Genomic DNA, 13699 nt, shown 5'->3' with positions numbered 1-13699 from the left:
GATTGCCAAAATTCAGGGGTGCCTGTGGCCAGAGAAACACTGAAGTTGGAGCCAAAGGGAAAGGATTGAATTCCAACTAGCTGGAGGATCCGGGTCCAGGAGCCTAACCGCCGAACTTCGGTTTGAGGTCGCTTCTTAACAGAGCTACCAGGAAGCCCTCAAAGATGTGCAACTCGGGCTGGTATCTTGGCGCGACAACTTCCGTGTGTGTGTGTGTGTGCGTGTGCGTGTGTGTCTGTGTGCAACAGGGCGCGCCGCCCGAGAACTTCCGTGTGAGAGAGGGACTGGCGCACAGCCAGCCTGCGCCCGCCGGGCGGACGAGGAAACCCGCGCTCCCGGCCCAGCCGGCCCCCACCGCCGCGGGCAGGGGCGGGCCGGGCCGGGGCGGGCCAGGGGGCGGAGCTGCGGCCGCGCCTTAGCTGCCGGCAGCCCCACAGGCCGCCGCGGCCGCGCTTGTCGACGCCAAGCCCCGCGACTACATTTCCCAGCAAGCCGCGGGCCGCCCGCGCGCCGCAGTTGACCCATTTCCCGGCCCGTCCCGGGCTCGGCCGGCCCCCGCGCCCAGGCGGCTGCTCCCTGCTGACTGGGGTGTGGGCGGGGAGCGGCGGAGGCAGGAGGAGGCGCTGCTGGCCGCCGCCGTTGCCTCCGCTGCTGGGCGCCTGGGCAGCTCCCGGGGTTTCTGCGGCCGCCATGGACGAGCAGGCGGGTCCCGGTGTCTTCTTCAGCAACAACCACCCGGGCGCCGGCGGTGCCAAGGGTCTCGGGCCTCTGGCGGAGGCTGCCGCGGCCGGCGACGGGGCGGCTGCGGCGGGGGCGGCGCGAGCCCAATACAGCCTCCCTGGGATCCTGCACTTCCTGCAGCATGAGTGGGCCCGCTTCGAGGTTGAGAGAGCCCAGTGGGAGGTGGAGCGGGCGGAGCTGCAGGTAAAGACCCTCCCGGCCGGGCCCTCTTCATCCCGCCTCTTCGGTCCCTTCCGCCCCGCCCAGGACCCTTTCCCCTCCCCACCCTTCACCCCCCGCTCGTCCCCTCCCCTTTGCTCTGCCCATCCCATCCAGAACCGCGTCCCTTTACCCCCTTCACCTTTGCCTTTCGCTGACCCCACTTCCTTGACCCGGGTTCCCACTCCCGCCCTTGAAGCGTTGTTTACCCTCCCCGCTCCTTTTCGTCTGCTCCTTCCCACTCTTAACTCAGTCTCTTTTCAACTCTTTTCCCGTCCCACATTTTAGGTCGTCCCTTTCAGTTTACTAATAGGGCTGACAGTAGTTGTGAGAGACGTCGAGCAAATCATCCCCTGCCTTAGTAACATCGTAGGTCTAGAGATGTTCCCTGCGAAAGGTATTGGCTCCTCTCTCTGAAAGGAAGATGATTGAGACAGAAGTTGTGTCCGTGGGGCCTTGACTTTAGACGAGAAGCTGATGTTGGGCGAAAGTATTATTAGGAATATGAGCTCCTTTTTGATATATGTAAATGCTTTTTTCTCTTTCCTCTTCCTTACCCCCTCCCGCGTTTCTTTTAGGTATTTCAGATTCATGGACTTTGAATGAAGGACCTAGACGATCACAGTCAGGTGATGGTCCAGAGATGGTTTCCTCTTCTCAGAATCTGAAACTTCCCAAGGGTTAATTTTATGTCCAGTGTTTTGGGAGATTGACTTGTACTTTGAAAGGAACTAAAAGGGACTTTAAAGTTGGTTACATTTCCTTGCATAATCTGCGAGATAAAGTATACCCAGGAAGGAGCTGTTGTGGGCACTTAAGAAGAAAGTGAGGCTGATCCTTTACTAGCCATTCTGGATTGCTAAGTAGGTTTCAGTGGCTGTTCTTAAAACTTCCAAGGCACACACCAATTTCACTAGGAACTGAGTCGCTGTGCCTTTCTGTTTTACTGGCTAAGCCTGTATGCTCATGAAATCTGAGTAAAGTTTTGGTTGGTAAAACACTTGAAGTTAAAATGCTACCCAGTGTGTCACTTTTTTTGGTAACATGTATTTTCTTTGGCACTTAAAAAAAGAAGAGGAGAAATCTGTTAAATAGAATCATGTGCTGGAACAGGGTGCTTTGGCATAGTGGAAGTGGCTTGGAAAGAGGGAGTAGACAGCCTTATAGTACCGCCTGTGCTTGCTGCTAGCTCTGACCTTGAGGAAATCCTTTCGCCTCTCTGAACTTCATTTTCATCTTTTATTATTCAGTACATTTATTGAGTGCCAGCTGTGTGCCTTCAGGCCCTGGGATTAACAAAACCGACAGCAACTCTGCCCTCATAGAGCTTACGTTTTAGTCGGCAAACAGTCAGCAGATGCAAGTATATAATATACTGGACCATAGTGGCAACTTGGGTGAGAAAAATAAATCAGGTACAGGAATAGAGTGTGATAGGGGCAGCTATTTTATTTCAGACATGATGTTTGAGGAAGGCCTCTGGAAGAGTTCAATGAAGCCAGGCGTGACCCATAGTTATTAAAATTTTTTCTGCCTCTCTATTTCTATAGTTGTATGTTTATATTCTGTGACAACTTTTTTTATTCCTACTGCTATGTACTTCAGTATCTAGTATATAGATATTTGTAATTTTTTTCAAAATAAATCTGACCATATCTGTATAAATAGCAAGCTTACTTAAATGCTTCATTCAGATTTATTAGTAATTCACTTTATTAGCACTGCATTCTGTAAGTGAGCTTGTGGATTTCAGACTTCAAGGAAGTGTGAAAGGCAGGCTTTAACTTTAAGGCTGTTCAAGTGTGGAGAGTGATTTTTGTATGTGACTGCTTAAATTTTAATTTCCAGTTTAGGGAAGGTGAGTCACACTAGTTTGGTCAAAAAACAGACAAGATAATGATTTTTCCCTTATTACCTGTGGAGGTTTGGGAACTTCCAACTCATCTCACCTCCAGTGGGATCTCCCAGTGCTCCCCCTCCACTCCTCCGTTTCAACTTCCAGTTTACCTGTAATCAATTGTAGTCACTCTTCAGTTTTACACACACACACACACACGCGCGCGCGTTTGTGCTTTTGAATCATTTCATCAGCATCATTAAATTTGAACATATCCCTTCATTTTTCTTTTGCTGTTGGAATTTTTCTAGAAAGACGATAAGAAGAGTTGAAAGAATGAGGATGAAATTTGGATCAGTTGGCATCCCCCTTTTGATTTTTGAATCACTTCTCAGTCATTAACACCAAAGTCAACAAAAATACCTTTAAGATGAAGTCTAATTTGCCCCTTCAGGAACCTGTCAGTCCTGCTCTTTCAGGTTGCCAGGGCAGAGTTGTGCAAGGCTCTCATCTTCCAAGCTCTCATCTACCTGACTTGCCTTTCTACTTCCTCCCTTCTTCAGGTCTTGGGAAGAAGGAACCAGCTACACTGTGCTGCAAACTTGTCATGCCCCGCCCCCTGCCCATCTTGGTTTAAGCAGAATTCTCTTTATTTTTGATAATCTCCCTCTCTCCCACCTCATTACCACTGTTCAGATGAGAATAGGTAATTCATGGGAAAAGAATGGTTTGGATTATTACTGAGCTTTACATCTGTGCAAGGAAGTGGAGTTGGAATACTAATCATAACATTTGAGAGAATTTTCTATATGTGAGATTTTGAGCTAGATGACCTCAAAAGAACATGCAGTCTACTTGGAGTGATAGTACAAGCAAGATGCAGAAAAATCAGTATTTATCACATTGGGGGCTTAAATTTTTTTAGAATAGCGTAAAAGAGGAGAGCTAGCAGTGAATGGGGAGAATAGCAGTAAGAAAGAACTTCATGAGGTAGTGAGAACCTATTTCAAATTTATTGACTTAATAGAAAGCAAGCACGTAAATAAAAACTAAAATTTATTGGCCCTTGATTTTGGGATGTGTGTGTAGTAGGGGAGGCTCAGCTATTCACCTGCAAATGTGAAAAAAGTGAAAAAAAAAAGAAAAAATTGTGAAAAAAGTGATATGATAGAGTAGCTTAGGGCATGTTGTATAGAGACTGTATACTGGAGTGTTTGTTTTATTTTATTTTAAAAAAATTACTATTTATTTATTTGACAGAGATCACAAGTAAGGCAGAGAGGCAGGCAGAGAAAGAGAGAGAGGAGGAAGCAGACTCCCTGCTGAGCAGAAAGCCCGATGTGGGGCTCGATCCCAGGACCCTGAGATCATGACCTGAGCCGAAGGCAGAGGCTTAACCCACTGAGCCATGCAGGCGCCCCAACTGGAGTGTTTATTAATCTGGATTTTAGCATTATTGATTTATATCTTCATTCAGCAAATGTTTATCAGTCGTCTGCTTTATGCTAGCTCCTATTATAGGCCCTGGAGAAATAAGAATGATTAAAATAGATCATTCCTTCATGAAGCTTAAATTCTGGAGAAAGACAGACATACATACCTATGCATAAAATGTTAGATGGTAGCAGGCACCATGATAACGTGTTATAAGTGGGATATGAAATGATTGAGAAAGTGGGGAAGAAAGGCTTAACTGGTGAGATGCCATTTGAGCAAGACTTGAAAAGGTGAAAGTAAGGAAAGAGTGTTCTAGGCTTAGAGAACAGTGCTGGGGTGGGGGGAAGAATGCTTGGAATGTTTGAGGAATAATGAGGCACATGTGGCTAGAGTGGAGGAGAAGAACAGAAGAAATGTCAGAACTACTGGATCTCGCCCATTGTAAGGATCTTAGGTTTTACCTCCGCAGGATGGGCAACTATTGAAATGTTTCGAGCAAAGGAACACCATCATCTTTAAAAGGAACCTTTTGCAAGGCTTTAGAATACACTTAGAGGGGAAGATAAGAGTAAAAGAGTCAGGGAGCCTAGGTTGGGGGCTATTTTAATAATCTGGGCTGGAAATGAATTTAGGTGGTAGTGATGAGGTAGGTGAATATATATTTTGATACATATTCAAAGTATCAAAATGGATTCTGAACACATTTTTGAAGGTAGAAACAATAGGATGTGCTGAAGAATAGAATGTGAGGAGAAAAGGAGTCATGTACAAATCAATTATTTTGACTGAGTAGCTTCAAGGGACTTCATAGCTTCATAGGACTCTTAAGATTTACTGAGCATTTAGATGAGTACAGCACTTAAAATGATGGTTTATTTTGTGTTACAACTATTATTTACAATTATGGTGAGAGACAACATGGCATAAACCTGCTTTAAACCTTTTCTCTAAGACTTACAACTTTATGGCAAACATGGCAAACAAATTCTGACCTTTGAGAATCTTAGTTTCCTGAGGTATAAGGTGAGAATAATAAACTACCTTGTGAGGGTTAAATGAGATGTTTTAAAATACCTCACAGAGGCTGGCACATAACACAAAGTAAACGCTGAATGAATAAAAGGTAGCAAATACTTGATGTTAAATTTTCAGTCTTTTTTATGTCCTTGTCTCCAGAGAAAAGCATCATCTTTAGTTGTGAACTCTTTTAAGGCTAGAGCATGTAAGTACCATCCTGGACCAGGCAGTCTAATATTTCAGGTGTGATGGTGGTGCTAAGGGACATTTCATAGGAGTGAATCGTTGCCTTCACTGTCGGCCTTACAACACTGATGATGTACTTGGCGTATATTTGCTTTCCTTATAGCTCACTGTGGGTCTGTTATCTTGGAATTTGTGTAAATTTTTCTGAGTGTGTTTATCTTAATCTTGAATCATGTCTTGGGTAACAAATCATATACATTTACTAACCACTCTATAAAACTAATCTTCGGTTTTATTCGGGTCTTTAAAAACTATTTCCTTTGAATTTGGAGCAGGTGAACCCCATTGTGGTATGGTATAATTTTATAAACAGGATCATTTTTCACTCTATTTATAGCCTTGATAATTTTATAACCTTTAATTATATTTTAAAGATTTTATTTATTTATTTGACAGAGATCACAAGTAGGCAGAGAGGCAGGCAGAGAGAGAGAGGAGGAAGCAGGCTCCCTGCTGAGCAGAGAGCCCGATGCGGGACTCGATCCCAGGACCCTGAGATCATGACCTGAGCCGAAGGCAGCGGCCCAACCCACTGAGCCACCCAGATTGTAGAGGTTTTACTCTTTTTTAAAAAACATATACTACTGTTTGTCACTTTAGTTCAGTATTTCTCAGCTTCACCTCAATCTGAGAATAATCTGGGGGAACTTCTAAAAGTATTCATTCCCTGGACTCTACCTCAGACCCATTAAATCATAATCTTAGAATTTATGGCTGCTGGTATTAGTATTTTTTTGAGCTCCCGGTAGTCGTTATATGTGACAAGGATTGAGAACCACTGCTTAAGTTCGTTTCTGATTTTACATATATAGTTTGATGATTTTCACAAATGTGTTAGTATTCCAGATAGGGATGGCTTTTTATAGAATTTGAGATATAATTTCTATTATTCTTTCTGATGATAGCTAGCATTTTATTTTTAGCCAGTAGAATATTTTAATTTGATTCACCTCCCTCTGACTGAGAGATAATTTTGAGCTGGAATGAACTTTGGAGAAAATTAGCTGCAACTTTCTTTTGCAGGTAAAGTGAAGCTCACAGAGAGGTTGAATGACCGAGAATAAAATAGGCTTTATACAAGCTGTCACTTAAATCTCCAGATACCTTTACAGTTTTTTTTTTAAGTCCTTTCAAATACATTATTTTACTTGGTCCTTAGAACTTTCTGAGATAATCAGTCACACTAATGCTTATCATTTTCCTGTTTAAAACAACAGACCTGGAGATTTTACTCTGTTTTACTGTTTTCTAGCTTATTTTATTGGCTACATTTAATACTGTGTCTTGACTTGGTGTTCTATAGTTTTATTATGATGTATCGGGGTATAGATTTCTTTTTGTATGTGACTTGTTAGGCTCCTTGAAAAATCTGCAAAATCCACCGTCATTATCTCTTTAGATTTCTATTCTATCCAGTTAGCTTTTCTTTTGGATCTCTGATTACATGTACCCTAGACCTTCTTTATCTATTTATTCTTATTTATCTTCCTATCCATTAATTTTCTCTTCAGGTGAATCTAATCTTTTAAAGCCATCCAATGAGTTTGTAATTTTGATTATTATTGAAGTTCAGTTTGGTTTCTTTTTGAATCTGCTGGATCTTTTCTTAATAGTTTCCTGCTCCGTGAAGATATTTTCAGGTTGTTTTTTACTCCTTTTTTTTTTTTTTTTTAAAAGATTTTATTTATTTATTTATTTTAGAGAGAGTATGTATGTGGGTGGGGGGGAGGGGGTGGCAGGAGAGGGGCAGAGGGAGACAGAGAGGGGAGGATCTCAAGCAGACACTGTGCTGAGCGTGGAGCCAGGCATGGGATTAGGTCTCAGGACTAGTCCCTGAGATCATGACCTGAGCTGAAACCCAGAGTCAGACACTTCTCTGACTGAGCCACCCAGGTTCCCCCAGTCCTCTTTTGTTCTTTAAATGTAGTAAGTATAGTTACTTCATAGTTGGTATCTCTGTGCTTCCTATATGTGAGGTCTTAGAGGTACCTTTTTTGTGATTTCTTGTTTTTGCTGGTTCTTGTTCATGATGACTTGTTTCTTTGTGTGGATAGTTACCTTCGTGGAACTGCTCACTGGCTTGAAGATGTTTAAGACGAAACTGAGGTCTCAAGTAAAGGTATCATTTTCAGAAGTTCTTTGCATTTGCTTCTGGTAGGTTTGGAGGCATCCAGAACCATTTAAAAGAAATTAAACCATTTAAAATAAATCCAGAACCATTTAAAATAAATTCATTGCTTGAATTTGGACCACACTGCTTATGCAAATTTTGGTTGCATCCATTTGAGGGCCATTGTATTTCACCTTGGCCTTGAAGGTATAAGCCCCTTAGGTCTTAGCTAATTGTGGGACATATCACCTGTTAGACTTTTCACTCTGGGTGGTCCTGGTCTTTGATTTTTTCCGTTTGGGTCCTGTAAGGCTGTCCAAACTAAGGTTCAGGTTTGTTCTGATTGGCTAGTACCCAAAGGGCAAAGTGGCACTTGTTCTCTTACCTCACTCAGTATTCATTTTCCCTTCAATTTTGGCCAAATAATTCCTTACTTCTTATCAGCTTTGTCTTTTAGATGTCTTTTAGGTGAAAATATTTTGTCCAGAATTTTTAGCTGTTTTTAGTAGAAGAGTTAATTCAGGACATTATTACTGGAAACTGAATTATCTTCCTTTCAAAAACTGATAAATATGAATGGCCCAGTAATTATCTGGGGAGAAATATCATTGATAATATTTTCAAGTAAGAGATGTCCTTATTTAGCCCTAAACTTTATTTACTATCTAAGTCTACTTTTCTTTGAGTTCCAATGATAGGAGAGGAGACTACAGCTTCTCTCCAAAATCTTGGTAATATAAGCAAAATTTAAAACAAATCTTTTTACTAATCAGTCTTTGAAAGGTGTTTGGAAGTCCAAATAATTTGGACTGATTTCCCTTTGTCAGCAGCTTATTATCTACTTGATGTCAGCCATACTTTCAGATTTGTGAATGTTATTAATGGTATCCAGGTTTCAATTCTGGGCCATTAGAAATAAACATGCCCTTGCGATCTTTGGAGTTTCTTACTTTGGTGGTCCATTTCACAAGTCTGTTGCCTATCATAATGTAGCTATGGGAAGTATGGGCCTTAACTTCATCATTTCCAGTATAATTTTTCTGGGCCTCATCTTTGTTAATTGTGAGTTCTAATATACCCATCAAACAAGACTAGTTGTAATTTTAAAATGATTAAGTATGCGAAGTATGGGACCCATAAGAGATGTCTAATAAATGGTTTGCTCTTGCTGGTTGAGATTTCTGTGGAGAGAATGCTTTCAACTGTATTATTTATTTAAATTAAATTTTAGAAGCCACGATCTGGTTAAGTGATCCATTTGGTACATAGTGGCTACTTACGTTATCTTTTCTCTGTTAGTAGTGGTTTAAGGACAATGAATTGACAGTATTGGAAGTTAAGGGGCTGGCCAGAGATGTGTAGTGATAGGTGGTCATAACTTGTAAGCACTGAGGACCAGACATAGGAATAGAGGAAACTTTGGAGTTCAGAAGAGAAACCTGAGGCAAGAGAGAAGCTGGGGAAGAAGGTAGAAGAAAAGAGACAGAGAAGGGAGCAGGGGGTGGGCTGAGCAGACAGAGGGGAGGGAGAAACTGCACACATGAACTTGTTCTTAGTTCCTAGAGCAGTATTATCTGTAGTCTTCATTTTAACATTTGCAGAATTCTGGAGCTGACAAGGAAAGACACACAACACACACACACCCCGCCAATCTCCACTCTCAATTTTCTGTTCCCTTCATTAGGCTAAGAGTATTTTACCTCCTGAGGACCTTAGAACCTCAGTAGTCTCATCCTTTGTTTTATCAGTGAGGGCCACCGGAGTGTGTTGTCTTAGATCACACTGTGAGTTGGTGGAGATTTAGTTTAGAACCCAGGAGTCCTACTTCCCTGGCCTAGGCATTGTTCTCCATATCACATCATCTCCTTTTACTGGTTCCTCACCCTGTGTAGCTGCTTCTGATTGAAGTAGCCAAGTGAGTTATAATATTTAGATGATTAATAATGTAACTGTCATAATGTAAATTCTTCTGACATATTTCAAACTTTTCTTCAAGTAGAACAGCCTAGTGAAATGAGTATATTTTAAGGGGTTCAGGAAAGTCTTCAACAATATGTGTTCCTCAAGAGTGTTAAACATTGTGTCACTCTAGTTTCTTTTAATAATTTTATTTTTGTATAGGGAATACTGATATAAAATATTTATTTATTTAAAAAACTTTGCAAATTTGGATCTTTTTCAGCTTGTTCTGATGGTAGCCTAATTAAGTTCTGTGTGTGTGTGTGTGTGTGTGTGTGTGTGTGTGTTTGTATTTTTTAAACTATATTTAGTGTTTATTGACCATATATCACCTCTTGTGTAGTGCTTTGGATTTTAGGTCATTCTCTGCCTTACGTATGCTGTTCGAACAGAATAACATGTCAACCATGTATTTGCTGTTATGCGTTAAGGTATTTGAAGAAATAAAATCACTTTCTTTGGCAGACGTAATGCTGTTTAGCTCTTATTACAAAAGTACCTTATCTGAACAAGATGATGGAATATTGTAAATGATTGATATGTAAGAAGGAAAATTTATTGTAGAGTTGCTAGAAGCAGTATGGCACAAGGCAAAATGAGTTTGTTTGTTTGTTTGTTTGTTAGTCTTAGGTAAGATTGAGAGAAAAGTAAAGGAGTAGAAGCCCTGGAATTAGGGGGAGCATTGGGAAATATTGAATAGGGTGTGGGTGGAGTAGGTATTTTGGGTGTGGCAAATAGGTTCTTGAGGTAACTGCACTATAGAGATCCAAGGAAAGGGCCAAGGGAGTGTTAGACACAGGTTCCATTAGCACTCATTTACATGGGACAGAAATTGGATCCAATACCAGCATATCTAGTTAGGAAAAATAAACAAGATGTCAGATTCCATGAGAGTGATACCAGTTTCACATGATGGAAAATTGCAGCCCAGTCTGAGACTTGTTCTCATTTTTTTTTTTTTAATTTGTTTGTATTTCCTAAATGAGAAGATTAAGCAGTCAGTAAAGGAGCCAGATTATATGCATAACCAAAACCTGCTCCTGAGGAATGTGGGTTTATATAAAGCTAAAAGGGAACAAGGAGGAGCCTAGAGATCTGGGTCAGTACACTTACTGAAGCTTTAAAGAGTAGTTAGCTGGGAAAGATGGCGCCATGGTCCCAGTACTGGAACCCAGTACTTTATCTTGTTTCCTTTCCTCTTTTACCCTCCCAAAATAATAATAGTTTTGTTGTTGTTGTTGAGCTCTTACCATGTGCTGGGTACAGTGCAGAGCACTTTACACGTGTAATCTATTTTAATCTTCGCAAAACTCTTTGTGGTAGGTATTAATGCTTATCCCCTAATTCATAGATGAAAGAGAATAAATAATTTCGCATAAGAAAAGTTTGAGTGATGGGCCTGGGCATGGCAAATGGAAGGAAATATTTTGACATTTTTCTTTTTCTTTAATGCTTCTGAGTTAATGTATAGGGTTGGGATATTTTCCCTTTCTTGTCTGCCTGGTGAATTTCTGATCCTCTTCCAAGATTCATTTTACCTTCTTTGGGAAACCTCTCTGACCTCTAGACATAGTGAAGCTTCGTGCTCCCCTAAAAGCTTGTATGTGTAAGACAGAAACACCATCCTGACTAGTTTTGGGGCAGTTAATCTGGTTGAAATGATACCAACTAATTTAAGTTAAAAATATAGAAAGCTTGGTAGACCAAGCCCACCTGCCCCATTCACTTTTTTTTTTTTTTTAAGAATGCTGATTGGAGTTGTGTGTTGTCTTTCTTGAATAAGCTACAATTATAATGCATTGCTTGTGATTTCTGGTTTTGCTTTTCCTCAAGTAAAGTATACAATGCAGAATCGTGGCTTTGTATGACTTTTCCCTGTTCTTTTATGGTTGTTTCACTCACATTTAATTCGACAGCAGTATTTTTCATAGGTCTCCTTGTTGTCTTGTCTTCCCAAAGCATTCACCTTAGTCTTTCTTCTTCATAGAAGAAGTATTTTATTGGTTTATGTAATATTTAATTGAATCATCTAATCAAAGCAACAGTGCATAAACAGGTTTATGCATAAACATAAACAGGTTTGGGAGGAAAGCAAGTTGACTCTTAGTGAGCTTATACAACTGGACTGAGATAACCGCAGTGGATGGTGAACTGTAAAGAAGAACATACTCAAGCTGTGAATATTTAATGTGCCCTGGGTGTTGGGCATTGTTTTTACAAAGGGACTGAAGAATACTGGTTAATCCAGAGGTTTGGTTAAGAGAGGATTAGTGGTGAGACCTTCTGTGTCTCAGTTATACAGCCTATCTCATACTTTGCGTATTTGTTTCCTCACTAGGTTCTGAGTCACTTAAGGTTGTTTTTATTTCCCTAAGATCCAGCAGTTACTGGCACATAGTAGCTGCTTCATAAATGGTTCTTAAGTAAATGTTAGTGAATATATATTAAATATATGTGTTTGAATATGTATGTCATGTCTCTTAGCCAAAGTTTGGCCATGAGGGCAGGTCCTGTGTCTGAGACATCTTTGATATTTTACAGTGATTGTCATACATTGCACGAGTGTACAATATATGGTGGTATGCAGGGGAGCAGTGTATCTGTCCCTCTTGCTGCTGGCCTTAAGACCTCCCCCTGGAAAGAGCCGCTGAGAGCAAGGAGTATCTGTGTTTGGTTGTGTAGAGCATTGCCTGGGCCCTGCCAAGTCATTCTGACGGAGCTCATTTTAGGGATGCCACTGGCTTCTTAATTGCAGCTTGATGTTAGCAGCAAATGGTGCTTGGGTTTTGGTAGTTGTGAGTGTAGGTTTGTTTTCTTCTCCCTTGGTGTGTTAAACACTGACTGCCAGGAAATGTCTTTGGCATCATGTCCTGAAAAGTCTTTACAATCAGCAGGGTCACATAACATTTTTTGTTCTTTTCTAAAACCCACGCCTTCAAATTTTATACATATTCCTTATTCTTCTAAATAGAAAATGAATTGAATATTTTTTTTTCTGTGAAGATGAATCTGGCTTTAAATAAACTATCCAGTTTTCATTACTTTGTATTCTCCCTTTCCAATTTTATTTACAGTTGCATTACTCATATATTTTGATCTTAAACCTTTTGGAACTCTATTATTTTTAATAAAACAGAAATGCCCCAGTTTTTCAGAATTCAGAATTAAAATTCTGACTTTTTTTTTTATCCCCAAGCCTGCTTCTTTTCATCAAAAATTAGTTTTGTTTCCCAGATCCTTATAGCTAGTCAAGTAAGTGAGATTGAGCACAAAAAGGCTAGTGTATGGAAATACCAAAGTTGCCAAAGCCTCATAGAAAATATGTTGTGGATGAACAGTGGAAAACAAGCAGTTATAGTTCCAGGTCACATGGAGCTTATAATCTAGTAATAATTCTTAACTTTAGATAGACCTGAGTCCATTATGCCAGTGGTGGTATGCGCTGTGGCAGTGGTTTTAGCTTTTCCCATTTAAAAACCAACCAGACCAATACCGACAACAAAAGAAACCCATTTCTCAGCTCTTTTATCTGTTGGTACTGTCATCCTATTTGTTGTCTTTCATTTCATTGTTAATTTCTCTGTACGGACCGCATTTAGTACCTTTGGTTTTCTACTAGTCTCATTTTCTTCCCTCTCAGTTTCTTTGTTCTCTTTCTCTCTTTTGGGTTACTTATTTCACCGTTCAGATACTTGTTTGTCAGATTAGATTGTTTTGTTTTTACTTTCCAGCAGTTTCTCTATGATTTGAATCTTCTCACTCTAGTTGATTCTTTTTTATGTATAGATAGATGCCTTTTAAAATTACATCTCTAGGTCGTGCTGATATTTTTCTAGTTACAATTCTATATGTCTAATTTCTTGCTGATGTCACCTGGATGACCTGCTATAACATGAAACTCACTCAGCCTTTCTTTCTTTTTTCTTTTTAAGGTTTTATTTATTTATTTGACAGACAGAGATCACAAGCAGGCAGAGGGAGAGAGAGGAGGAAGCAGGCTCCCCGCTGAGCAGAGAGCCCGATGTGGGGTTCAATCTCAGGACCCTGAGATCATGACCTGAGCCAAAGGCAGAGGCTTAACTCACTGAGCCGCCCAGGCACCCTCACTCAGCCTTTCTAAAATCCTTCTCCCAAACCAAGTTGCCTCTCCTCCC

At 40.7% G+C, this 13699-nt stretch overlaps 1 protein-coding gene across 3 annotated transcripts in view; it reads left to right on the top strand.

The window, feature by feature from the left end:
• The first annotated feature begins 620 nt into the window (after window positions 1-620).
• Window positions 621-13699, top strand: part of STRN (striatin) — a 101055-nt gene continuing 87976 nt past the window's right edge. For 2 of the 3 annotated variants that reach the window (XM_044261779.1, XM_044261777.1), the window contains exon 1: window positions 622-924. In XM_044261779.1, the coding sequence (XP_044117714.1) occupies window positions 691-924 (234 nt within the window). In that variant the 5' untranslated portion in view covers window positions 622-690. Of the gene's footprint in view, window positions 925-13699 lie in introns of all 3 variants that reach the window. The other variant, XM_044261778.1, reaches the window with a different exon arrangement.

Source organism: Neovison vison, chromosome 8 (genome assembly GCF_020171115.1).
Source record: "Neovison vison isolate M4711 chromosome 8, ASM_NN_V1, whole genome shotgun sequence".
Taxonomy (NCBI): Eukaryota; Metazoa; Chordata; class Mammalia; order Carnivora; family Mustelidae; genus Neogale; species Neogale vison.
Note: the sequence above shows the minus strand (reverse complement) of the source record. Positions and strands in the feature narration are given on the sequence as shown.